Source organism: Cydia amplana, chromosome 20, assembly GCF_948474715.1.
Source record: "Cydia amplana chromosome 20, ilCydAmpl1.1, whole genome shotgun sequence".
NCBI classification, from domain to species: Eukaryota; Metazoa; Arthropoda; class Insecta; order Lepidoptera; family Tortricidae; genus Cydia; species Cydia amplana.
Window position 1 is genome coordinate 6,196,739 of NC_086088.1, and position 27,724 is coordinate 6,224,462.

General features: G+C 37.5%; 2 protein-coding genes across 2 annotated transcripts in view; both read left to right on the forward strand.

The window, feature by feature from the left end:
* LOC134657453 (TWiK family of potassium channels protein 7) overlaps positions 1-27,724 on the forward strand; it is a 61,982-nt gene that overhangs the window by 33,262 nt on the left and 996 nt on the right. The window contains exons 2-4 of the mRNA XM_063513013.1: positions 19,159-19,256; positions 19,905-20,058; positions 26,825-27,027. Coding sequence (XP_063369083.1) covers positions 19,159-19,256; positions 19,905-20,058; positions 26,825-27,027 — 455 coding nt within the window. The remainder of the gene's footprint in view (positions 1-19,158; positions 19,257-19,904; positions 20,059-26,824; positions 27,028-27,724) is intronic.
* Positions 23,430-25,508, forward strand: LOC134657482 (neurofilament heavy polypeptide-like). The gene is made up of 2 exons (XM_063513052.1): positions 23,430-23,893; positions 24,069-25,508. The coding sequence occupies exon 2, from the start codon at positions 24,097-24,099 to the stop codon at positions 25,276-25,278; it is 1,182 nt and encodes a 393-aa protein (XP_063369122.1). The 5' UTR covers positions 23,430-23,893; positions 24,069-24,096; the 3' UTR covers positions 25,279-25,508.

Sequence of the window (27,724 nt, forward strand, 5' to 3'; positions counted from 1 at the left end):
TCAAAAGCTTGTAACTTGTAATACAAGTGGAAGCCCCTTTTTAACAAAAGCTTTGACGGCCCTAGGTCTAGGATTCCCTCTTAAATACTTTATTTTTGCTATTACGTCCAAGTTTGTTTTTACTTTATAACAGGAAAAAAATCGTTCCTTCAAAAATTAAACAGTTAAACAAAACGGTTTCACGGTAATCTCTAGTGGACGTTTCAAAGTGTTCTTGTATGAGCAAGTTAACATTGCACGTCTGAATTGAGGGAATTTGGAGGTAGCACGTTATTTGAATGGAGTGATTACAGTAAAAGGAGCTTAGCAGTTCATATTAATTTAAATGAAAATTAAAGACATTAAAAATTAATAAGAGAATAAAACAATTAAATTAAATTTTCATTGATTACCGTCTTCTACGCGATCAGCGACTTCCACGTGGACAAAGTCGTAGTCAGATGCTAGGAAGTGTATTCTGCTTGTAATAACAAGATTTTGATCTGGATTTGTAATGATTATGATCTATCAGTGTCTTCAACCAGAAACGTCAGTTACGACTCTGGAATATCACTCTGACTCTGATTTTTTTTAACCTGTTATTACAATAAGAATACGCCTTTACCTACGCCTCCAGGGGCCCGTTTCTCAAAAGCTTTAAAATCTAGTTCTACATCTTTGTAATAACAAAAACTAGTAATACAAGTGGAAGTCTCTTTCTAACAAAAGCTGTCAAAAAGTGACATCAGCTTGTATTACAAGTTACAAGCTTTTGAGAAACGGGCCCCTGGATATACATAATAAAAACAAGAAATTGTAGATGTAGGTGGACTCCAAAAATAAACACGAAAGCTTTAAAAAACAAAACACACATAGATAAAAAAAAAAACACATTATTCCACGCATTATGTAAATGGCATGTATTTTGGGACTGTTTTAGTAATGACTAATAAATATTTATAAGTTTTATAACGGCCCTTTGATGTCACGCCCTGATGGGCATTTTTAATTTGCCGACAGAAAGTTTCGCAAACTTCTGATTTATGCCTTTACTTGTTGCAAAGATATTTTTGGCAGCCTATTGTATATTCATGTCTGAGGAAAGTTAGTTTAATTGCGTTACTTATTATACAATTAAACCAATTGAGGGGGGATTTAAATCTTCTCGGGGCAAAGGTGTAGGGTTGGAGCCGGTGTAGCTTTATTTGACGTTAATAAGCGCATTGTAATTATGCCTACTTGAATAAACTATCTTTTATCTTATATTTATCTTATCTTTTATATAAATAAATAGAAAACAACAAAAAGCTCTTCGCCATTCGCCAATCACCTCATATTTACCGGTTTAGAATACAAATGTTATTTGCAGTTTTGGGGGAGTATTATATTTATAAAGTTACGAGTAAAGGCAGGGACAAACTGCGGGCCTACCGCGAACCACGTTCGACGTGTTTCCTCTCTGTCGCACTTGTAAATTCGTACGTAAGTGTGACAGGGAGATACGTGGTTCGCGGTAGGCCCTCTGAACCCAATTATAAGTTACGAGTAAGGTAAACGTACTAGTGCTCGACATGCTAATGCCCAATAGATGACACCCTGCTGTCACCTCTATTGACAATGACTTAAGTTTCAAGATGGCATGTACAGGGACCGCGTCGAACACCAGTACGTTTACCTTATCTTACGCAACACAATACATGAGGAGTATGTTTCTAAGCTTACTCAAGCTTCAGATTGTCATAATCATAAAGGGGCCCACTGATTAACAGTCCGCCGGACGGTATCGGCCTGTCAGTTAGAACAAACATTTTGACAGTTCCGAACAACTGATAGGCCGATACCGTCCGGCGGACTGTTAATCAGTGGGCCCCTTAGCACATTGTATTTTTTGCGTACGAGGGCTCAGAGGGTTTACCACGAACACCGATCTTTTTCTCCAATCAAGGCGTAATGATGACACATGTTGAATTTTATAACAAAATCTAGTAAAATAGAGCAATTTATCACAATAATGTGGATATTAAAATAAAATATTGAAAAATTACAAAAATACAGGACCTGAAAGTTTCAAAATTTAAGTTTTTTTTAACTTCCAAAAACGATAAAAGTAAGGGTACCATTCGATTCCTTACATTTCATCCAAAAAAATATTGTAGAGCAACTATATACATAAACGCAATATTTCACTGACAAAAACGCAATTTTCTTGTTTTGTCCATACTACAAGATGGGCTCCCAGAGACCTTGACGTCACGGCCTCTGGCCGTTTTGTATAGGGCGTTTCGCGAGTGAAGTGCGACTGTCGGCCTTTGACTACAATTTCTGACTTTTGTGTTACTTTAATGTAATGGGTATGGGACCCATAGACATTTGATCCTAAAAACAAACCCGATCGATTGATACCATAAAAGAAAATTAGTCATGTAGCCTATTCTATAATATAAGTTTAAAGCTGCAACACTGACCAAGCGCGTGCAAGAGGCCGTTTTACTCGAGTACAGAAGGCCTACCGCGAACCACGTTCGACGTGTTGCCTCCCTGTCACAATTACGTACGAAATTACAAGTGCGACAGAGATGCAACACGTCGTACGTGGTTCGCGGTAGCCCCTCAGATATAGTGCACAATTGTTTTCCATCGAATTTTCTCGAAAACGTTCGTATTGGTCATGCTACTTAAGTCAATCTCAGTACTTTTTGTACCGAGACTGACTGAAATAGCAAGACACGTTCGTACGTTGCCGTGAAAAAACGATGGAAAATAATTATATGAGCTACTTCTGTCAGCTTGTATTAGGTTTAATAGATGGGATCCTAGAAATCTACGCAAAAAGTGACAAATTTTTATCAAAAATATATTTAGATTTTTCGCCTTATTACAAAGGAGTAAGGTGCAAAAGTGTAAACATATCTTTGACGTCCACTGTACGTATGCCTTCGTACCAACAAACCTATGGTCCATATTCATCGCTATCTGCTTATTGTTACATCCAGACTCAATCTCCGTTCCATTACTGAAAGCATCGATACAAATATAGGAAATATTACTTTTGCAATTGGAATTTAGCATTGTACGGCCTCCTATTGAGATCTCCCATGTATTCATTTAAATGGGAATGGACATAATGGTTTATTTAGTTCTTGACGATGTAGGAAGATATACTTTTTTATGATATAGGAGGCAAACGAGCAGGCAAATCGCCTGATGGTAAGCAATTACCGTCAGCCCTAGACACCTGCATTACCAGAGGGGTAAATTTGCAAATGCGTTGCCAGCCTTAAGATGGGAGAACGCTCTTTTCTTGCAGGTTTGAACTTCTTTACTACATAGTATAAAACAAAGTCGCTTCCCGCTGTATGTCTGTCCCTATGTATGCAGATCTTTAAAACTACGCAACGGATTTTGATGCGGTTTTTTTTTAAATAGAAACAGTGATTTCCTCTTGAAGGTTTATGTATAATTTGTTAATCCGTGCGAAGTCGGGGCGGGTCGCTAGTTGAGTAATATCATATTAAAATCAGATGAAAGTTAGAATGCCGCTCAATGGTAATGTTACAAACGTAATCGACTCTGCATAGTAACGAAAAATCACACAATCACATCATTATCATGATTTGTTTAGCGTATCTTGCCTATCAAATCATACATGGCTAAATACTTCATGTTGGGTTAATGATACGTAGATAAAGTTTTTGCGTAATTTGTGGACAAAAGCCCGAAATGGGTATCTACCGTAAAATGGGGTGAGTAGGCGCAAAACTGACATTCAAACCTCGATAACATTTTATTTTTACATATGCAAACTGAATGGTGTATATAATAAGTGTTCCGGACGTTTGTATTTTAGTTTTTATCTTATTTTGGGTAGTTCCATTTCATAACTTTGACGATAAAGAGGAAAACCCACCTCACCCCGTAGTGCCTCGTATTTGGGGTGAGAGGGCTTTTCATACAAAGGTGATTTTGGAAGAATGTTGGATCGATTTTTTTTTTATTATGCGTATTACTATAGCTCCATTTTAAATTGGAGTACATTATTTTTGTAGCAGTAGCCTTAAAATCCCTTCTCACCCCCCTCTCAAACCTTCTCTCCCCATTCATAATCCACCTCTCCCCGCGAAACCTACTCACCCCATTTTACGGTATATATTGTTTCCCAAAAAGTTTTAAGTCATAATGTATTGTTTGCCCGCATTTTCGTTAGTCATACCTAAATCATTTGGTTCAGAAACACATTCAGTGCCAGCGCTTGCTACGCGCTACGAGCGTAGCCGATAACATGGGAAATACCGTATGTAGCGAAAAGCGCCTGGCGCGGGTTGCTGGCAGTGAATGCGTTAGGGCTCATTTAGACGGCGCGCGAACTCGTATAAGATTTTAGTTACATTGCGGACCATTGAGACTATATCAATTCAGCCGAACGATCAAACGACGCAATGTAATCAAACTCGCATGCGAGTTCTCGCAACGTCTAAATGAGCCCTAAGCAGCGGTGTGGAGAGCATGCCATAAAAACGGTGCGTCACTGCGATTCCGTACCGTCACCGTTTTTAAGCAGCGGTGTGGTCGCACCTTTATCCGGGTAAATATCAAGCTCTTACGTTGAATGTTCAACGAAAAAAGTTAAGAGTACTTTACCTCACTTATAAATGGCTACTTACTCATGGTTTTGCTCGTCTCCGCGTCACTTAGGCCGTTGTTATGCAAAAGGCGTAACTCATTAGGAAACCCTTGTTACTTAGAACCTTGTATTTCTAACGCGCACTTATCTTTTCATGTCTGTGTAATATTTCCACAGCTTCAGGGCTGCTATTGTTGTCACTTAAGGGCTCATTTAGACGGTGCGAGAACTCGCATGCGAGTTTCATTACATTGCGCCATTTGATCGGTCGGCTGAATTGATGTAACCTCAATGGTCCGCAATGTAACTAAAATCGTATACGAGTTCGCGCGCCGTCTAAATGAGCCCTAAAAGTGCAGCGCTTGGGAATAACCAGTGAAAACAAGCAACAACGGTTGCACTCCGGGAGTGCCGATAGAAGTGAAAACTCACCTCACTATGTTACCGACGCCCGGTAACACGATACATACGTTTAGCGGAGGTATTCTATTTATTTATTATATATTATTATCATTCTCAAATAAGATCACACTTTTTCATTGACATGTTTATTTACATACTGCCATGACAATGTCAAATTATTTGAACATAGGTAAAGAGTCTTGAAAAGGAGTCCGCAATATAAATGTGAAATAACATTCGAGTTTTTCTTTATTCATTTAAATGCCATCTAAATTAACCTAACCTAACCAAACCTACCCTATTGAAGCGCGGCACCATACCGCTGCACGCCTCCGCGCCGGGGCACCGGGCCCGAGCACCGCTCCCCGATTATGAGTGGCCATCTAAACCTTACGCCCCTTCCGGTCCTTATGGTCCTTACGGTCCTTACGTCTGTCCAGGTTAGCACCCAGTCTAACTGCTGAAATCTCAAAACAGCGTATTACGGATATTTCCATTCGATCCTTACACATGGTGTATAGAGCTCTGGGCCACAGCCGCTGAACGTGATAGGGTATTTAGGATGCAGAAACGTGCTGTCCGCATAATCGACGGTAAACCCCCTGACCACCCAGCAAAAATGCTATTTAAAAAGCATAAAATATTAACTTTACCTTGTATATTTGTCCTGTCGGCGTGTATGTACGTCAGAACAAATATACATACGTATAAAACTAATCCATCTATACGTACTTGTGACCGGCCGCCCCGCAGGTCTCCCCTACTGGTTGCTCCGAGTTGCCGACTCGCTAAGTCGCGACGGTCGCTTGGTGTAATCGGACCAAAGCTGTACAATTCACTCCCGTCTACATTAAAGGACTCGAATAGTGACTCGATTTTCAAAAATAATCTTAAATTATTGCTTATTGAACACGCATGCTACTCAATTGATGAGTTCATGTGTATAACCTTAACCAAAGATCATTGACCCAACACTGCGAAACGAAAATTATAATTGTATGTTATTGTTATTTTATATTGAACTATAATTATTTTATTACTTGTATAATTTGTATTTACTTAATTTTGACTTGTAAAATGTACTTTTATTTTTACCAATAAAAATCAGTATTCAGTATTCAGTATTCAGTATTCAGTATACGGTCCTTACGGTCACGTGATCGCCTTACGCTGTCCCGAGTTTATCATTTTTTCCCCACCTCAAAAAGTGCCCAGCGCCGCTAAAGAAGTTTTCACTTCAAAAACAATGTATTGCGAACTGTGTAATTTTCAAATGAAATAGGTTATGGGCCTGTACATACAATTTATAACCTTAAAACGCAAAATTGTATTGAGATGACAGCTGTCAACGTGCCCGAAGGTCGGGCCGCTTTGAACTACTCATGCTATGAACTATATGAGGACACCTACTATAGTTTGTCAAAGGACTGTCTCATTTCAAACATAGACAGAGAGAATCATTCTATCTTTCACTAGTACTAGCACCCAAAAGAAAAGCATGAGTATAGTTTTTTTTGGTCTTATTTACTGACAAATGGTTTAACCAACTATATTTGAAAATAAGTAGGTACCAAAACTCTGGTGAGTCAAATCAAGTTCCAAGTGGCCTTAAATACCCTAAGAGTTTGGCACTCGGTCAACCAAACATCCATTTCTACGTCAAGTGCTTTTAGTACACGCATTGCACTTTGCACATTATCCACAGATCTAGAATAACGCTCACGCTGATGCAGACCAGACACTATCATGGAATGACATGACTATAGATAATCGAAGTGTGCAAAAGGGAAGCCGTTAGGTATATGAGCATTTCATGAGGCGAAAGAGACAGGCAACTAATTAAATACAAATGGCTGGCTAGAATGTAGCGTAAGGTTAATCGACTGGAATATATGAAACTAAGTGGGGTAATTCGCCAGTAAGTGGCCACCTGTTAATAACTGGCCACCCTAAACTAAAAATGATTCTGTTCACCTATAAACAGAATTCATTTTAGTATAAGGTGGCTAGTTATTAAAGGCTGGTTATACTAAAATGAATTCTGTTTATAGGTGAATAGAATCATCTTTAGTTTAGGGTGGCCAGTTACTGGCCGGTAGCCAGTTACTAGCGAATTACCCTACTATGGCACTAGCACAGATTACGAGTAAGTAATTACAACCGTACAGAAAATAAACTTCCTACAAAACTGAAGTTACACAGCGATTCAGGGACGAATCATGCTGTCCCTTTCTAAATTATTGTACTATACCTTTACTTTTAGTTAGGGTTGCCAAATTCAAGTCATTATCTTGTCTGTGGTCGTACACGCAAAGGGACGTCAAGTTGTGCCAACCCTAATAATTGCTCGGAGCAATGCTGAGCCGAACGGAGCCGAGAATGCCCGAAAGGATCAGCCGACCGACCTAGCCAGCGACAATCGCTATCGCTTCGATAACGAATCTCTATCCACAGACATACAATTCCCGCTCGCGCTTGACAGACAGCTGAAGTGTGCGAAAGGGAAGCCATCACGTGTATGAACATCCCATGAGTGCGAAAAAGTCAGACTACCAATGAAAAACGTAACCACTTTTGACTTTGACGACGGCCGCGGACGGCCAAGAGCGTATCACGGTAATTTTCAAATTGGAAAATATACACGGATTAGGACCAAAAGTATTAAATTAAGTAATTCAGTGAAGATGGTGTATTGTAGTGTGTCGGATTTCAGTGTTACAGTGCCAAATAATCCAAGCAAATACTCATTTCAGAGGATTTATGATATTCCGAGCGAAATTTTCATAACGATATTTTGTCAAATTAACAGCGTAAAAAATGTAAGAAGCCGGTTTATAAAGTTCATTATAAGTTTTTCTTCCTTTGTGTGCTAATATTTTATCATATTAGTCTATAATTTAAAATATTTTGTGTAAAAACATAACCTGTTACTTTACGCTAGGGCTTGACAAAATGTTCATATGACAGACATCGATAACTTGACGGTATATTAATAGCTATGTAATTATTTCTTCACAAGACATAATTAAGATATTAGCTTTTATAACCGACTTCAAATAATAACGATTGTTATACCTTTTTGAAGGTGCTCATGTTTAGCGATAAATTTAAACTTCACTTTCCAACACAGTAAGAGTTACATTAAGATAAGTCTGCAACGATTTTGATAGCACACGCAGTGCAAGTGTTATTTATACGTCATAATGTCGTAGAATTTTAACGTTTAAAATAACACATTTGAAAAAGTAGTCGATAAAGCAATCAAACATCGACAGATTATTAATTATGTTGTAACATGACATCACTATTTTTGATCTCACATAGACAATTTACGCACACACTTGCATTTCATTTTTGGTCGCACTTTTGAAGATTGACAGTTGTTCTAGTCATATTAATTCTATGTCTCTATCACTCTTCCATATTAGTGCGACATCAGTGACAGTTCTTTGCGTTTCGATCGCTACGGAGCGGAAGCGATTGGCACGTTGGCTACGCGGCCTGGCCCCGTAGCCAACATGCCAATCGCTAGGCCGCCTGTTTAGCTCTCCTGCCGCTAGGTAAGTTTCGGGAATAGTACAACGATGCTGAGGTTTCTCTTTTCACAAGATTTTATTTACTTTCACCGAAAACAGAATTAAGTGTCCAGTAGTTACGTGTTATTGATGTGTATTGTGTAAGTACTAAATATTGGCCTTTTAAAGGAAAATATACTTACAGCAATTTACTACCTTTGTATTTTGTAAGTCTACTTAAAGAAGACTGATTAATTGATTATTACATACGTTGATTCTACTAAAGTAACGAAAACAAAATATTTTGTATATCAACGCTTTTTTTATTAGTGCTAAGTTGAAATACATTGTGATATTCGTTATTTCTTGTACTGATTACTTATAAGAAGTTACCTACTTGTAAGAATTAACTTACTGAATACATTATAATAAATAAATTGCCTGCAATGTTCTTAAAGATGTTGATTTCACAAATTAGCAAGGAACAGTATTGTGTTTTGATTTCTTATTTTATAATATAGTAGGTATTCTAAATACTTTTTATTATTTTAAATGTTTTAAAAAAGAAGTTTCAAAGTTTTATTTGTTCAAATTTTATAAAGAACCTTTTGAAACAATTAATATTATTTGGTAATGACATGGTATAATGTTGCTGATTATAAGCTAGTTACACATAGTATCGCGTACAGTGATCTTGTTCCTATCAAAGTTGATAAAATAAAGGGATTTTAACTATTTTGGTGTTTTTATTTATATTTGCATGGTAACCTTTATCCAATAATTTTGTGTTTAAATTTGGCCGCATCTCAAAATCTTTAAAAAACGTTTCTGCAATACGGCCACAACTCTAAATACCTGTCTTTCGGGCCTTGTGTCTTAAAAAATATACATTTATTTTAAAAAGTGGCCTGGTCATAAGGAGGGTTATATCATTCCGAGTAAAAAAAGCTAAATTTTAAATTCATAGACCTAAAACTAAAGGAGTAAGATCCTATTAAACACCCTGAACTATACTCTCACAACTTTGAGACGCGATTTCTCGAAAAAACGGTTTTTTGAGATGTGGCAGTGTAGCAGGCACACGGCGAATTACTTAATACAAAAAGGCTGTAACTACGCAAACGTGTATGTCTCATACGACTTTTATTTAGTAAGGAGGTAGAATTTAGTATTTAATGAGAGGTAAAACATGAATACAAGACTAATGAAGCTTTTGCAGAGTTGTGAATGTAGCTTAGCTTACGAGCTGTAGCTTAGAAAAATCCAATAATAATATTTATTTGTATTTTCCGAACACAGTCCAAAGGCAAAGTAGGTACATAAATAATTTATATTTAACCCTTAAACAGGTAGTGTACCTATCTATAAGTACCACATAGCAAATGATTTTTTTTTGACGAGCTGAGTAAATACAACGACTGCAAAATGTCATTGCCGTAAAGTCTGTTAAGTGGGTGATATTGGATCGTAAAAAAATGACAGGTGTCAAAACAAATTTCTTTGACAATTTAGTTGTCAAGTTCAAATCGACAACAAATGGCAGTTTTTAGGGTTCCGTAGCCAAATGGCAAAAAACGGAACCCTTATAGATTCGTCATGTCTGTCTGTCTGTCTGTCTGTCCGTCTGTCCGTCTGTCCGTCTGTCCGTCTGTCTGTCCGTCCGTATGCCACACACACAGCCACTTTTCTCCGAAACTATAAGAACTATACTGTTGAAACTTGGTAAGTAGATGTATTCTGTAAACCGCATTAAGATTTTCACACAAAAATAGAAAAAAAACAATAAATTTTTGGGGTTCCCCATACTTCGAACTGAAACTCAAAAATTTTTTTTTCATCAAACCCATACGTGTGGGGTATCTATGGATAGGTCTTCAAAAATGATATTGAGGTTTCTAATATCATTTTTTTCTAAACTGAATAGTTTGCGCGAGAGACACTTCCAAAGTGGTAAAATGTGTGTCCCCCCCCCCCTGTAACTTCTAAAATAAGAGAATGATAAAACTAAAAAATATATATGATGTACATTACCATGTAAACTTCCACTGAAAATTGGTTTGAACGAGATCTAGTAAGTAGTTTTTTTTATACGTCTTAAATCGCCTAAATACGGAACCCTTCATGGGCGAGTCCGACTCGCACTTGGCCGCTTTTTTGTAAGTTACTCCCGCTGTATAAGTTCGCTACACCGAAAAAAAATACTGTAAGTATTTTAATTTGTATTTTTATGGTAGATTATTTGATAATGTATGTGTAGTGAGTCATAACTTAGCTTGGTTATTGTTTTGTGATAAAATATTCGGTCTAAAAGTTTGTGGTTCGTATGAACCCTCTGCCCGTCTGGGGCAGGTTCGAGTGGTTTATAAGTGGCTTCTGCCCTGCAGGGAGTTTACATGACATTTAAGGGTAAGTTTCATTACTATGAATGAACCCTCGTAGTACAAAAGTCATTCAAACTAAGAAAAATATATCGCAATAATATTATATTTTCCTTTGGTTTTTAAATTAAATATTTATTCAACGATTAATCTTACGAGCCACGATATCCGCGCGAACTCTATTTTCTTAATTAAATTGTGGTTTTATTATTTTATCGATTACATGTGAAGACGTGACTTACCCTTAAAACTACTCTGTATGGCTAACAAGGCAGTGGCCATGTATGTGCCACGCAGCACCATTTTTAACGGACAGAGGGCATATATATTTTTTTAATTGTCCTTGATTACTTAGCATGTATCTGTATCTATCTAACAATGTATCTGTTTTTCCTAGCGTGTAAGTGATTGGGTCTGAAACTGTAAGCCTACATTATGTTCAATAAATAATAATAATAAATATAAAAACCACCGGGTTTTTTTATTGAATTAATGATAATAAAAAAACAAGAAATTACTGTTCTTTTAACGCTATTATCTTCCCGAATCAGTAATCAAAAGTAAAAAATTCGTCAGGCCTGTTTAAGGGTTAAAAAAAAAGAAAAAAAAAAAACATTTATTTCAAGTAACTATGTGACTCATAAGTACAAAATTTAAATATTAACATTAAACAAACAAACACAAATATTTAAAACATACATATATTAAAATATAAAGCTATCAAATTATTTTTCTTCTGAATAACGAATTTGTTCAGAAATATGTAGTAATACCTTGTACGGAACACTAAAAAAAAGCGGCCAAGTGCGAGTCGGACTCGCCCATGAAGGGTTCCGTATTTAGGCGATTTATGACGTATAAAAAAAACTACTTACTAGATCTCGTTCAAACCAATTTTCGGTGGAAGTTTACATGGTAATGTACATCATATATTTTTTTTAGTTTTATCATTCTCTTATTTTAGAAGTTACAGGGGGTGGGACACACATTTTACCACTTTGGAAGTGTCTCTCGCGCAAACTATTCAGTTTAGAAAAAAATGATATTAGGAACCTCAATATCATTTTTGAAGACCTATCCATAGATACCCCACACGTATGGGTTTGATGAAAAAAAAAATTTTTGAGTTTCAGTTCGAAGTATGGGGAACCCCAAAAATTTATTGTTTTTTTTCTATTCTTGTGTGAAAATCTTAATGCGGTTCACAGAATACATCTACTTACCAAGTTTCTACTTCTACAGTATAGTTCTTATAGTTTCGGAGAAAAGTGGCTGTGACATACGGACGGACAGACAGACGGACAGACGGACAGACGGACAGACGGACGGACAGACAGACATGACGAATCTATAAGGGTTCCGTTTTTTGCCATTTGGCTACGGAACCCTAAAAACGAAACCTTTCGAAACGGAAGGATACAATCAGTATTAAGGCAGCTTTATTTTTCCAAAATTCAAGTAACTAGCTTACATTTTCATATCGTACGTGTACTTGTTTAAACATGTCTCCCGAGTAGCCTCAAACACGGGAATGTTTTACATTTTTCTAACCCAGTATTCCAAGATCGCGAGCTCTGGAAAATACGCTGAAAATTCCTAAAGAAAGAAAATAGAGCAGTGTTGAAACTAGAAAGAGTGTAAAATGTTTGAACTTGACGCTTAAACTACTATTTTATTTACCTATGTAAACTAAATTTGTTTAAGGTGAAGTTGTCTTTGAGAGTCTTTAGGAGCATAGGGTGACGTAAAGAATCGATTTTGTGTTATTCTTCCTGATAATACTGTAAAGAATTATCACCTTAGAGTCTGTGCGGAAAGAGAAGAGTTGTGGAATGTATGGGGCTCAATACATTCCACGACTCTTCTCTTTCTGAACAGACTCTACTACAGTTATTTTTATGGAATTAAAACTAAAGCAAAAAATTATTATTGGTCTACTAATACCTACTACTTATTCCATTAAAATGGTTAAAAAGCATGTCAACCCAAAGTTCGGCTCTCTATGGTTTTTAGAAAAGCAAAAATAAGCGTTCGTAAACGACAATCACGTGGAAGATTGGTGGTTGGTAGATTTACTTTTTAATTTGACTATACTGAAGATATGGAGTCGAAATCGCCTCCGTCTTCATTTCCTGAGAACGATTTATTCTTTATTTATTAATTACTAGCGACCCGCCCCGGCTTCGCACGGGTTAACAAATTATGCATAAACCTTCCTCTTGAGTCACTATTAGAAAAAACCGCATCAAAATCCGTTGCGTAGTTTTAAAGATCTAAGCATACAGACAGCGGGAAGCGACTTTGTTTTATACTATGTAGTGATTAATCAGGTGGAACTAGGGTATATAATGGGTCTATCACAGGTCGATTTAAAAAAGAAAAACAAATATTCCATAGCCAATAGGGTTCCGTTTGGCTTTCTAGTACGGAACTCTAAATATAAAATTTCACCGGAATAACCCGACATACCTTCCATTACCCTCGATGCCATTATTCGACAAACAAGCGAGATGACAAGACAAATCTATTCCTATTCACCGAATAGATCAGTTTCCTTTCGACAAGAATAATAGTGAAATATGACACCGTTACTTACTCAGAATGCGCGTTTAGATGCGCCACTTACTTGAACAGGTAAACGTACAAGTTAAACGACCAAACAAAACGCCAAGAAGGATCTATTCCTAATATTCACCGAGTACTACAAGATCATTGTCATGTCGACAAGATAGTGAAAAAAGTACCGCGGGCCACTCACACACCTGCTGCAGGGGCAATAGGTACCGGTCGCACGGCGGTCGGAGCAATTTTAGGCTGTTTTCTACACACTAGCCTGCCACTCAGTGTGTAAGTGATAGTCCCGCTGAACGCACGTCGACGAGAATGGCTCCTGTGTTATCAAAGTCGCCAGTGTAATCTTAAAATGCTAGACTGTAAGTAAAATTTGCATGCGGCGAGATGTGACGTTCGATTTATTCAAGATGAATGTTACCACCTAATTTATGTACCACATTTCTGGCAAATAAACGATATTTCTATTTCTAATGAACTGACTGGAATTGCCCCAATCGGCCCAATCTAAAAATTGCCCCTGCTTCTCTACACACATCACAATTAAGGAGGCAATTAAGGGTCCAATTCCAATATTGCCCCTGCGGCAGGTGTGTGAGTGGCCCGCTTATGACTATTTTATGTCGCACGATACTAGCGACACGGGTCTGAATGTGCCAGTTACTTGAAATGGACTTCCTAGAAAATACAATAAATAAGAGAAATGTCTTTGCGTACGGAACCCTAAATAGGTATCGAACTAAAAGTCACGTGATCATATTCATACATTACTTATTTATTTTCGTTACTACACTGATTAGTAGTTGTTAGGGTGACTGCTATTAATTAGGGCGTTTGATATATCGTTTGCCAAATTAAAACGGCAGATAGGTTGAATCATTTGCTATCTTCTCATGCCTAGAAAATAAAAATTTCGCACGTTTTTTTTCAGCTGTTACTATACCAGTTTTTTGTAAATTGTAAATTGTTTCTTGCGCAGTAGAAAAAAAAACCATGGACAATTTTTTTTTCTAGGCATGAGAAGATAGCAAATGACTCAACTGTCTGCCTGTTTAATTTGGCAAACGATGTACCAAACACCCTGTTTAGTAATTGGCCACTCTAAGGTAATATTAAGGTTTCTATTGGCTTGTTTCTTTCAGATTTGTAAGGAGTGGCCAATTACTATATACATACCTACTGGCCAATAACTACAGCAGTTAACCCTAGATTAGACATCTACTCTCTTCAAGCGCACTCGCCCATTTGAAAACTCCACTCTAAGAATTACCATAGCCCTGCAAGGTCAAATTACGGAAATAAAGCAAGCGTTTATATAATTGCCAGTCTTCACGAATTAATTATTTACCAGCTATTTGGGTAAGGCGATTATTGCACGCGGATTATAAGGTATTCTCCAGGATTATAAGGTATTCTGATGCCGTTCTTGGCTCGTCTACGGATTTGTTATTTTCAGTTAGCCTGTTCGGTATTTTATAATTGGAAATTAAAATAAGTTTTTCGGGAGTTAAATTTCGCTCACGACAACAAGTTGTAGTTCCCAACGAATGATTATCTGGATAACCAATAAGAAATCTGGATAATAATAAAAACCGTTTTCCAGGAAAAAACTTTGCTAGGTAGATTGGTTTTTCTTCTTCGTAATCCTCTTTATTCCAAACATGAACCTATAATCTAGGTCCATGATTCCAAACTTCATTTTGTTCGTTGACGATAAAAAAGTTACTTTTACAATAAACCACTTTGGTCTTTACCTATTAATATAACTTAAACGTATTTAATTGAACAAACGGGTCTACCGCTATAATATTTCATTGTTTTTTTTTTTACCTTAAATTTCGTCGTTTCAGCTGAGTTGCACCCAGAGCGCGGCGCGCTCATTCTTTCTTCCGTGGTTGCACCAGCCCGTACCATGAGTCACTGACAGTGTCATAACTGACATTTACGCTATCGAGAACGTAATTTACTTTCTATACATCCCGTTTGCAATAATATGCGAGTACGAGCGAGATGTATAGAAAGTAAATTACGTTCTCGAAGGCGTTTATGTCAGTGCCAAACTGATGGTAGCCGCTCTGCTGTGGTCACGGAAAAACTGACTGACTGTTCCGTAACCACACGACTGTGGTTTATTCTGAAAGTAACTTATAAATTATAATTAAATATATGTACAAAACGCGAGAGTTTAAATCTCTCAACAAACTAAACATATTACCATTAATACGCAATGTACGTCCAGTCTGTCTTTTTAACACGCCAACCTCGTAACTCAATTTCAAGGACATTAGGGATTTGCTACCTTAGCCAACTATACCTAAAGTTGCAAATCTCTTAACACCTCCTGAAAATCTCTTACGAGGTTTTCGACTTTTACCGACGCTATATAGAAACGAGGTTACTTGGCTGGAGTGACAATGGAATGGTTAACTGATTCATAATCCTTATTGCATTAACATAAGGTCTACCAATGACAGTTACAATTGACTCAAACAACAGGCAATGACAGACGGACAGCGTTTCAGATCTATACAGGATGATTTTGTTAACACTGACCAAACTGTGGGTGAATATGTAGATCATACGGAACAACTATGTATTCAAGTGAATAAATCATTCATTCATTCATTCAACTTTTACTATGGGCCAACCCCGAATTTGCAAAAAAAACATCAGAGGTGAATCAGAGTCAATATTTTCTATACAACAGCAGTGTTTTTTCGTGATTTTGGGGTTTGGCCCATAGTAAAAGTTGTTCAGTATGACCTACATTATTCCCCTCAGTTTGGCCAGAGATAACAAAAGCACCATGTATACAGTATTAAATTGACTGTGAATGACGGATGTGGTTTCCACATGAATCTGGAATCGTGGTCCGATTGTGAAATGTTTGGCAAGTGTAGTATTGGGTCACAGACAAGACATCCTCTAGACTGAGCATAGTAACGCTAGCCCCTCTGCCACTATATACGGTAGTTTTACTCCATCTTCGAGTCAAAGTGTCAGAATCCCGTGCCGTGATTGGTCCGTGTCTTTGAACGGACCAATCACGGCACGGGATTCGCTCACCTCGTCCCCCCGACCCCGGTATTTTTGGTAGCATCGGTTTCATGAAATAATTGCTCTAAATTCCGTCTAGAGGATTCCTAGTCTATGTATTGCGCTCATTTGTGAAAAACTCGCCAAGTGCTTGTGAGTATTAGGTGAGGGTGGGGAGGGTCGATCCCTAGGGGACACTTGGTAAACTTCATTTTTAATCAAACCAAACGAGATACAATTTTTTGCGCTAGTAACACTCATTCATTCGTTCCTAACTTCACGTTCTGTCAGGGCACTGTATCGGAAAAGTCAGTGGTTCAAAAATGGCGGACGGTGAAAGATTTTCTGCGTACTATATTCAATTTTCAGTAAGCTTTAAATGGATTTATTTTATAATATGAGATGGAAATGATGTTAGTGAGTGTGCTTATTTTATTTGTTGTTTATTGAAGTGATGATTAACTTGGATTACATTGATATACGCGAACACATGTTTCGAGTACGGCACGTTTTATAATCTTACTATGTACATATGGGGAGACTTTGTCTTTTTCTTCAGGGGAGATATGATTCCGGGATCATGTCACCCCCAAAGCGATCAAGTATACATTGTAATAAATTTACTTACAAAATGATTCATAGAGCTATCATAAATATTTTCTTTTCTTTAGTAAATCATGCCGCGAAAGTACGACCAGAGAAACACTGATTTAAACTTTCAAGGTTTTTGACTCATTATTGTTTATTAAAACGGAATTTAATGGCGTATAATTCAGTTTTTAATTATACAACCGACTCCGAAAACGGAATTATCCCCGTGGCCTTTGAAAAAACTGACTAAAGTTGACATCAACATTTTACGAACTACCCGTATTTGGTCTTTTTTATCAAGTTAAACGTTTTACACACAGGGGATGTTACTCGGTCGACAAAAACACTTATAACGATATTTGGTTTTCAACCGGCGATATTTGTTTTTATGGATGAAATGCTATTTCAATGGCTTTCCGACCTTATGTACTATAGAACCGACGGTCCATAGAAAGGATTTTAGGATTATGCAGCTCAAACACCGTCCTCGAAACGTGAGCAGTAAATTTCTAAACTTATTTATTATACTAAACAATAACGACCAGTGATGGGTAAAAAAAATAAAATTGCTGTAGGTATCTGACGCTAAAAATACCTTCATAAGAACTTTAAAAAAATTAGCTTGTTACAAGAAATTTTATGTTAATAACTTAGATTTTTGTTTTTTTTTTTACTTTTTTTTTGGTACAAAAATTGATTCCCTATTTTATGTTGTTTTATGGATAATACGATTACATTGTTTTTTTAAAGTATAAGATTATGGATGAATATGTGTTTAATATCTTCATATATTAATTTTATGTAGATAAAGTGAATAAATTAATGTAGATACTACCCTCGAAATATGACATTGCCACTTAAAATCTTTTTACCAAGTGTCCCCAAATCTGGAAGACTTGATCCCTTCGGCTTGGACATCTGATTACCAGAAATACAACTTCAAAGCATGGAAGATGCAATATATATATGTTTGCTGTGTATTTTACAAATTATAGATGCATTGCTAATAGCGATCCGAGTTATATAATCAATGAGAATCTGGTATGGGGAGACATGTTAAAATATGTTTACCATGTGTCCCAAGAACCAGGGTCACTTGATCCCCCTAGGATCAAGGCTCCCGACCAGGGGTAAACAAGTCTCCCTTACATAGGGGACACATGGTAAAAGTCAACAGTATGGGTTTTCATTAAATAATGATCTAATTTATTGCACAAATCTGTTCTAATTCAAACTATTAATGAAGAGATAAATTCTGAGTCGTATGGTCTATAAAGTTTTTCAATACTACAAATAGTTACGAAAATGTATGCTAAAAACAAAAGGGGTGATCAACCCTCCCCAGTTTCCCCTACGTGATGTCTTCCATTTATCTCATTCGGCTGGTATATAGAGGAACTGGCCAGAGGCCCTAGCCTAGCCAAGATGCCAATCTTTGCGCCGTAGCGTTAAATAATTTTATAAGTTTTATTTCCCGAAATATTTCAGATTAATCCAAATCGTTATTAAATTAATTTAGTCAGAAAATGTATCTGTAAGTAACTACTTTTAAGTTATTTCGCTTTTACTGAACTGTGACGCGGTGGGCAAAGTTATTTTTTTTTTTTTTTTTTTTTTTTTTTTTTTATTTAGAAACAAACAGTCTTATAAACATGTAGGTAAATAAGCTAAACAGCTAGAATTTTTTATAATGTAGACCTATAGTTTCCTATATGCAAAACATATTTTGTAACAAACTTAATACTATGAAATGCTATCTGAGTAGGTATAACAACTGTAAAAAGTAACAAATAATGAGATAGCTTAACCTAACTTTCACACGAATTTAATAAAGAATAGACCTTCTTTTTAAATAACCTTCCTTCCTTCCTTTTAAGTTATGTTAAAGGGCAAGTTTTATACTTTAACGGCATTATGCAACTTCCTCTTTTCCGCCTTGTTCCACCTTGCTCTGCAATCTGACTAAAACTACTCTCTGAAGAGTATTTATTTATTAATGTACCTACATCAAATTGTAATTAAAAATACTAATTGTATAATAATTAATAAACATTTTCATTTCCAGGTCCCCATGAAGAGAAATACGACAAGCAGTTGGGCGATATTCGGAAAGACTTCGCAAAAACGGTCCATGACTTTGTGGTCAAAAATACAGCATTAAAGGTTAGTAAAATGATTATTAAGTGCAGGAGGGTAATTATGGCAACCCACGTATAGTATTTTTCAAGTAGCTTGGGTACGGTAACAGCTGCCATATCCAAACAATTTAATGCAAAAGCTCGCAAAATTTTATTGAGATGATATAGTCTGTCATCGACGTCATCGTACTCTCGCTGTTTGGACAATACTATAATACCAATTGTTTAACGCTTATAATCTTTTAATAGGGAGTATTACTGCAATGTTTTACCGCCAGAGTTCAGCACTAGCGCCTTTAGTAAACCATAGAGTAACTCTGTACCTTAAACTGTTTTTGACTTATTTTCACAGACAATCAAATATAACATTGATACATCAAGGAGGTTTGTTTACACAGGGCCTACCGGGAAACGCGAAATCGAAACTCGGCTAACTGCCTCTTTATCATTCGAATATGCAAGAGTGATAGAGAGGATAGATAACAAAATTTCGACTCTCTCGTTTGCGGTAGACCCTTAGATTGTGACTTATTGTGGGAATGGCGCCTCAACGCAGAGTTTCGCGTAATGTTCCCTATTGTTTGTTATCAATGTTCCTCCATCTCAGCCGTGTCATGCCGTGTGTCGTAATACCGAGTGTAGACAATTTTAACCAAACAATTTACCCTTTCAGGACGAGAACTACACCTTCATAGTGTCAAAACTGGAGCTATACGAGAAAGAAGTGAGTGAGTGCATCACGAAACTGCCGGACAACAACACCACCCGCACCACGTGGACGTTCATCAACTCCATGTTTTACTCCGGCACCATATTCACAACTATTGGTACGTTTTTTACAACTGTTGGTACGTTTTTCACAACTATTGGTACGTTTTTTCACAACTATTGGTACGTTTTTAATATAATTAACCTCTACGGGGACGTGAATGAGTGCATCACTAAACTGCCGGACAACAACACGACGCGCACCACGTGGACATTCATCAACTCCATGTTTTACTCCGGCACCATATTCACAACTATTGGTACGTTTTTTCACAACTGTTGGTACGTTTTTCACAACGATTGGTACGTTTTGTACAACTATTGGTACGTTTTTTCACAACTATTGGTACGTTTTTAATATAACTAACTTATACCCGTGACTTCGTTTGCGTAGTGGTCGTTAAACTGCCCTCACTTTAGTACCCTTGGACCACATTGCATCTCCTATTACGTCACCTTAGGGAATGCATTCCGAGATTAAAATATCCTACGACCTCTTCTGAGTTATAAACTGCACAAATTTACACAAAAAGAGTACAAATGGCGGACTTAACGCCTTGAGGCATTCTCTACCAGTCAAACATTGGGTTAAACAGAGGCAGTTAGTTTGGTGTAGCGTTGTAAAGAGTGGATATGAAAATAGACACAGGACGAGAGAGTATATATTACGTACTAGTATAGTAGGATAGGTATAGTTATTTCCCTTCAGACCTGTTTTAGTAGCCAGCTTCGAAAACGAAAGTGTTACTTTTCAATAACCAATTACTAAATGGGAAGTCGGAAACTCTAAACTTGGCATCTTGTACGATTTATTTCGGTAAACGCCTAAAATACACGACCATCGTGCACGTTGTGGCTGATAGAGCAAAGATCGCTGAACGAGTATTTGCTATACAGTTTAATTTAGGCGCTAATCTAACGATTCTCTATACTGGTTGATATTGCGATAGTGTTCGATCTCGTTAAGTCGACGAGCTATTCAAAGTGTAAACAAACTAGTAATAATTTACAGATTTCCTGCATTCAAGCTTTGATCAAAATTTGATAGAAAATTCAATTGCCTATTTCTTTATTTTGAACGGATTTTATGATACTAAGCGTCTTTAGCGATTAAATTTAGTAGTAACAGTGTGTTTCCTTGGACTGTTGTAACTATTCCGGTAAAATAAACTTTATCTCAGTGCAGTAAGAGTCACTCTTACCACACAAAAGCATAGGATAATGAACATTCATTACCTACTTACATGTATATTGCGAATGTCTTTGTTCTAAAGAATCTGATATACAAAGAAATTCTAAATTCAATTCTTTTGTAAGCGTACTTCGAGTTCGTTTGTGCTAGTTTTGTTTTATTTAAGAAAATGACATTATTTACACGTCGGGAAAGGCTTTTCATATACTCCATACATTTACTACCTATGCCTTTGAAGTTAACTATTGAAGCGTGCCTTCGAAACTCAAAGCAAACAAACGAAGCTTTGAATTGGGTTGCTAGTAATAAATTTGAAAAATTCTTGATTATTATTAATTTATTTATTAGTAGCGACGCACCCCGGCTTCGCACGGGTTAACACATTATACATAAACCTTCCTCTTGAATCACGCATCAAAATCCGTTGCGTAGTTTTAAAGATCTAAGCATACATACAGACAGACAGACAGCGGGAAGCGACTTTGTTTTATACTATGTAGTGATTTCTATTGACTCTACATTATCCTGCAGTCAAGTCGACAAGTTCAAAATGGCGAAAAATAAATATACTGCTCCTAAAAATACGTGTGATAACAATACATGTATTTGAAGTGTTTATTAGCTCATAATAAATTGCAAAAGTTATAAAAAAGTATTTCGTTTTGGGCCTAGGTTATCTCATAATCTATTAACATCTAAGAAATGAAAATATACCGGAAATCGGGAAGTGGGTCAGATTTAACCCACAATAACATACTACTTATTTACCAACAGGGCAAGTTAAATAAAAGCTTGTAAAATAAACCGCTGTTTAAGGAGTGGAAAAGAGGAATGAAAATATTTGAAATATTCTGACATTTCCGGGAAACCCTGACATCTGACAACCCTGTCTTTGAAGGCGTTGGATGCATTGGAGATAAACAAAGACACGCGACGTTTGTGATTTATTTGCGAGCTGATTGGTATTCAGTTCGACTTGTTTACGACACGAGCGAATTTAATCTACTTCCTCTGAAGATTCTTTCCTCTTTTGTAGGCACTTAAAGATTGAAATAGTCCATAAATTTCCTTACAATACAGTCAAAGAATTTAATTTCCGGCCCATTTCGTACCTTTTCACAGTGTTAATCAATATGAAAGCTAGAAATCGCTAGAGATCTCATAGCTATTGTTACTGTGACATAGTAGGTACAAATGACTAATAGGAAATTCAATTTTTTGATTGTATCTATTGGCAGGCGTGTCTCACTCCGCGATTTCGTCGCTTTGCTACAGGTAGCTAAAAATACATCCGTTCGGCCCCAATTTTGGGGAAAGCCATAAGCCGCGCGTGGCGCTGTCGCCACCTAGCGGCCATATCTGTGCTGATCGTAACAGACGCGTTTTGTTAGAGAGTGAGTCTTCTGTACTTAGTACTATTATTTATTCTGTGCTATTGGTTAAAAGGACCGTTCAAAGGTTGTATTCAGGGCTTGATTTTTACCACATGAAAAGTAGACGGAAATGTGGCAGCATTGAATACTGACAGCGTTTTCACATTGTCGAATCCGATATTATTGAATATTGGATATAGGAGTCATATAATATATGTTTTCTGTATTTATTTATTCATTTAAGAATTCTGTACCTATAGCAATCCTCTATCTTCCTCATAGGGGCCTTCCGATTTCCGATATTGGATTGGCACTTCCGACAATTTCAGCCATATCAGACCCCCGTCAGCTGTCGGACCGATATTTTTTGTCTGTGTGTGTATTATGTGTAGGCACAATGTTTGCTGTAGTGTGGCGCTGAACAGGCGCGGGGCGCGCAGGCATTGTGAATTTAGGACCCTGCATTTGATATCGGATCGGACGATGAGAAAACGCTCTTAGGATTGTTATGTGGACCGTTGTGAAAAAAATCTAACAGAAATATAGCGCGGTCATTCACCGAAGTTGGCTCCCAGCTTAAAAGGCGTGATCTTAAGTCTTATGACTGATTACAATTCATTTGATATTCTTGTTACGCTGATCATGTGATGTTTTGTATTACCAATGGATGCCAAAAGAATACCATAATATTGCGTCGATAGCATTAGCTGCTTCTCTTTCACACATATCCTGGGTAACGGAGATAGCTAATGACATTGGACGTCACAAAAGTGCAAGATTCGGAATGTAAACATCAATTTATTTTTCGTCAACGATCAAAGTTTGAAGTCAGCAAAAGTTTACCGCCCCGTAACGGGACGTCGATCACCTTTTACAACGCAGTTTGGATAGAAAACTCGATTGAACCAGTTATAAAGATCCCTCATTACCCATTTAAAAGTGCGCTAGCACGTGTCTGGTTTGAGTGGATACTGAGAAGTGGAATGCCACATTATACTGGTCGGCTGGTGTTAAAAGCGTACGTACGTATAAAATGTAGAAATAGGTGTTTTAAATTTGGATCGCCGCCCGGCTGGTTTGGCGCGCAGTCCCGCGAGTATCGCACATTATAACACAGTACTATCCTGCTCTGCGCAGTTAAATAACAAGGGGAAGGGACAATCGCTAATCAATTTCCCTTAAAAAGTGTTCTAAAGCTTCACGTGACTAAGATGGATCGACTAGTTCGAAGTTTGTTTACGCGAGTGTGCTGTCGAAAATAGATTCTTTTATTAGACGTCGACCTGCCCTGATACAATAGAGGTGTTTGTTATTGGATTGTCGCGAAAGGTAAGCTCCATTCAATTGTTATTAGCTTATTGACACCTTGTTAAGTATGTCATACGCATTGGCAGTGGATGGCATGCACTTTGCCAATATTTGTAACAGAGTTGCATTCAGATCTTAATCGTCATTGGATTGATACGGTTCACTGCGCGTACTGACCTGAGTGTTTATTTTTCAGGTCGACAAGTTAAGATACTCGTGAGGTGATGAGTGAAGAGGGAAATGAAAAGAAAAGTAGATTAACCCTCCAAATTCCCACAATCACCCAAGATTCCCAGTGCCAAACCTTAGGACACCTAGTATCTAGATCTAAATCCAGTGAGAAAGCAAACGTAGACGAAATGGAAACCCAGAATATGTCCATCAAGAAGAGGAGGAACCTTTCGAAGAATAGAGGCCAAAGAGAGAAAACTCCTGAACCCGGGCGGACTCCTATTCCTCACGAAGACACACCTACCTCAGATGATGAAGACTACCAACCAAGAAACTCTAGAGAGATAGAAGCAGATAACACATACGAGGAAATGAAGCGCTTAGTTCAGGAACAGTCTGGAGCAAAAGATCCAGTATATGACTTGGATACAGAAGCAGTCATCGAAGCAAGGGCAATGGCTGCTAACGAAAGGAGGCGAAGGAGTGTATCTCCCTTTGCTGTTATGGAAAAAGACAGGGAAGTAGAGCCCATAGGATTACAACGCAAAGGGAGTTTCGTTGATCCTACCAACAAGCTGCTAAGCACGACATATACATTGAGTCCAAAAGACGAAGACACTGGTCGGCGAGGCTCCTTAACCTTTGAGCCTCCGCCAGAAAGAAAGCGATCCCTGACACCTTCAACACCAACGACCGCATCGCCCAAAGACACTAACTTCCCATACCCGTTTCCTTCGACGCCGAAAAAATTAGAAGCAATGGTGTACCCGGACGAACAAGCTGCGAAGACTGAAGATAAACCAAAAATACCAAAAACTCCAGTTAAAAAAGACGTCTTCACATTTGATCAAAAACATGAACCACAAGAGAAAAAACCAGTTACGAAACCAAAAACTCCTGAAACACCAGCAAGTCCCGGAGAACTAGTGACTAAAGTTTATCAAATAGAACGCACGCCGAGTAGAAAGGTGCTTCCTGAAAATAAGCCTGCAGTTGAAATAAGGGAAAGAGTTGTTAGAACTCCAAGTAGAAAGTTAACAGGAGAAGGTAGGCCAAACATTGTGAAACAAGTTCTCAAACCAAAAGATGACCCGGCGCAAACACAATCTAAAATACCACCAGTAAAACCAGCACGGAGCAAATCCGCAACACGATTCGGGGTCAGTTTTTTCGTTATGTTCTTTTTGATTCTGTTAATTGCTTTGTTAATAGCGCTGTATTTTATGTTGAATTAACGAAAAATGAAATATGAACACCATGTATATAGTTTAACAAAATAGAATAGAAGACAAACTAATACATACCTGTAATGATATTTACAGGGTAAAACTAGTGAGAGTGAGATGAGTGAGGATCAAATTAATCAGCAAAATTTACCGGCACAAGCAGCGCGGCGTAAAGTAATGCCTACACCTCGGAGGTTTGTAAAGAATAGATCACCCAGAGCAAATCGATCACAGTCCGTTAACAGAGTCGAAGATGTTAAAGTCATTGACAAAACTGGCACAAGTATGAGTCAGACTAGTAAAGAAATAATAGAACTAATGCAACAAGCGAGAGCAAGGAGTTTGTCCATTACGAAAGATGACCCAAGATTGCCCCCAGAGTATAGACGCGATTATAATAAAAATCTTCAAACACCAAACAAGACGCCATCAACTCCGCGACGTACTCGAGGAATATCCTGTCCTAAAACAATTCAAATTATAAGCGACATAGAAATTTTATCTGGCTTAACACCAGCTAATAAAGCTAGTATAAAATCTGAAAAACAAAGTAGACAAAGCTCAGGGTATGTTGATGCCAGCCAGTCGGAATACACCTCGAGTTGCTACTCAACGTCACCTAGTGAAAACGAGTACGATTTCGACTTATCTGAACGTACTGCTGAACTGACCCGTAAATTGCACCTACTTAGCCAAGAAGTTGATAAAAGAGAAAATCGGGGCAACATAATTTTAGCTTCCGACAATAACACTAAACACTTAGAGCATAAATCCGGTCTGCGAAAGAGGTCAATTGCCGAAGCTAAAAACGGAGTGAAAAAAGAAAAGAAAGCGGACAAAGAAAAAGATAAACAAACTAAAACAAAAACTGACGATGAAAAAAAGAAACCTGTTAGATCGAAATGGAAATTAATAGCTAATTGGCGACAGTTTAAGGAAGAACAGAAATCTGCTTGTAAAAGCATAACTAGATTAAGAAACCAATGCGTCTGTGATTTTATACTCTTGATCACGTTATGTGGCTTAGGCGGGATGATGTTTAGAACTTTTGAAGGATCTTTTGAAAATACTTATAAATGCAGCACTAGGAACGTTAAACGCGACTTTATCGAGAATCTTTGGCGTGGAAGTCACTATTTACGCGAAGAGGACTGGAAGTCTATGGCCAGAAGCAAGCTTTACGAGTTCGAAAACCAGCTGCATACAGCCCACGAAGCGGGAGTTACATCGTTTAGCGGTCAGAGATCTTGGAATTTTATGAATTCGTTCGTCTATTGCCTGACTTTAATTACAACAATTGGTAAGACAACGTATTCTAAAAAAAATCATTAACAAATTGTTATTTTATTTTTCATCCTATAATATAAACCTTTTCACAAAATTAGAAAGCCTTGTTAACTCTTTAATTTCCTACAATAATAGACCCCCTACCCTTTACGAGTTTATTATGACGTGGTCAATACCTATTTCTCCTTAGAAAATACCAAACTCACCACCTGCCGCAGAAATATGCTAGTAAAATTATTATTACTGATCCTGTCTTTTATGATTCCAGGGTATGGTCACATAACTCCCAAGACGCTATCAGGCCGTATCGCCACCATCGTCTACGCAATCGTCGGCATCCCACTCTTCTTGATCGTGCTCGCTGACTTTGGCAAGCTGTTCACGCGCATCATCAAGTTCCTCTGGTCGTTCATCAGGAGGTTCTATTACACGAGGAGCTGTAGAAGTGTGAGGAGGGTCACGCATGTTGAGGTGAGAATGCTATTATTACAGAGTAGTTTGTAGTAATATATTTAGATATAGAAACACCGTCACAATCACTGGGCTCCAGCCATGTGGGATTCTGTCTGTATCTGTGATACTTACCGCTACCTTTCATTCACAGATAAAGTAGACTCTGAATAAGCTAACTCTAACATTTGAAAATATGCCGTTTATTGTTGTATTTCCACACTTTATTACGCCGAGACAGTGCAGAGTTAGCTTAGACTTAGAGCTTAGCTTGGCTCATGTACTCGAAGTATTCTTTTATGTACCCCTTTATGCGTCCAGTTGCATAAAATTCCAAAAATGGGAATCTTGACTGACGTCACAGGTATCCATGGGCTACGGTTACCGCTTACCATCGGGCGGGCCGTATTCCTGTTTGCCACCATCATTGTATTATTTAAAAAAACTTTATTATATTTGGAAAAAAGCTGATATTTCTCTTGCGAAGTTTATGACAATTGTCAAACACAATTCATCGATTGTACAAGGTTTGCCAAAAACAATCACACTGCACACTTACTACGATATTTTATTTTTATCGAGGATACTACATATATCAGGTTATTAGCCTAATTTGATGCATTTTATTAGTCAGTATCGAAAAATAATATCAATTTACCGATGAACAAAATCAACACACACATCAAAATCAAAACATAATAAAATTGATGTATGTAAA

What these genes read in the sequence shown, in the direction of transcription:
- LOC134657482 (XM_063513052.1), top strand. Translation starts at nt 24,097, where the DNA reads ATGAGTGAAGAGGGAAATGAAAAGAAAAGTAGATTAACCCTCCAAATT.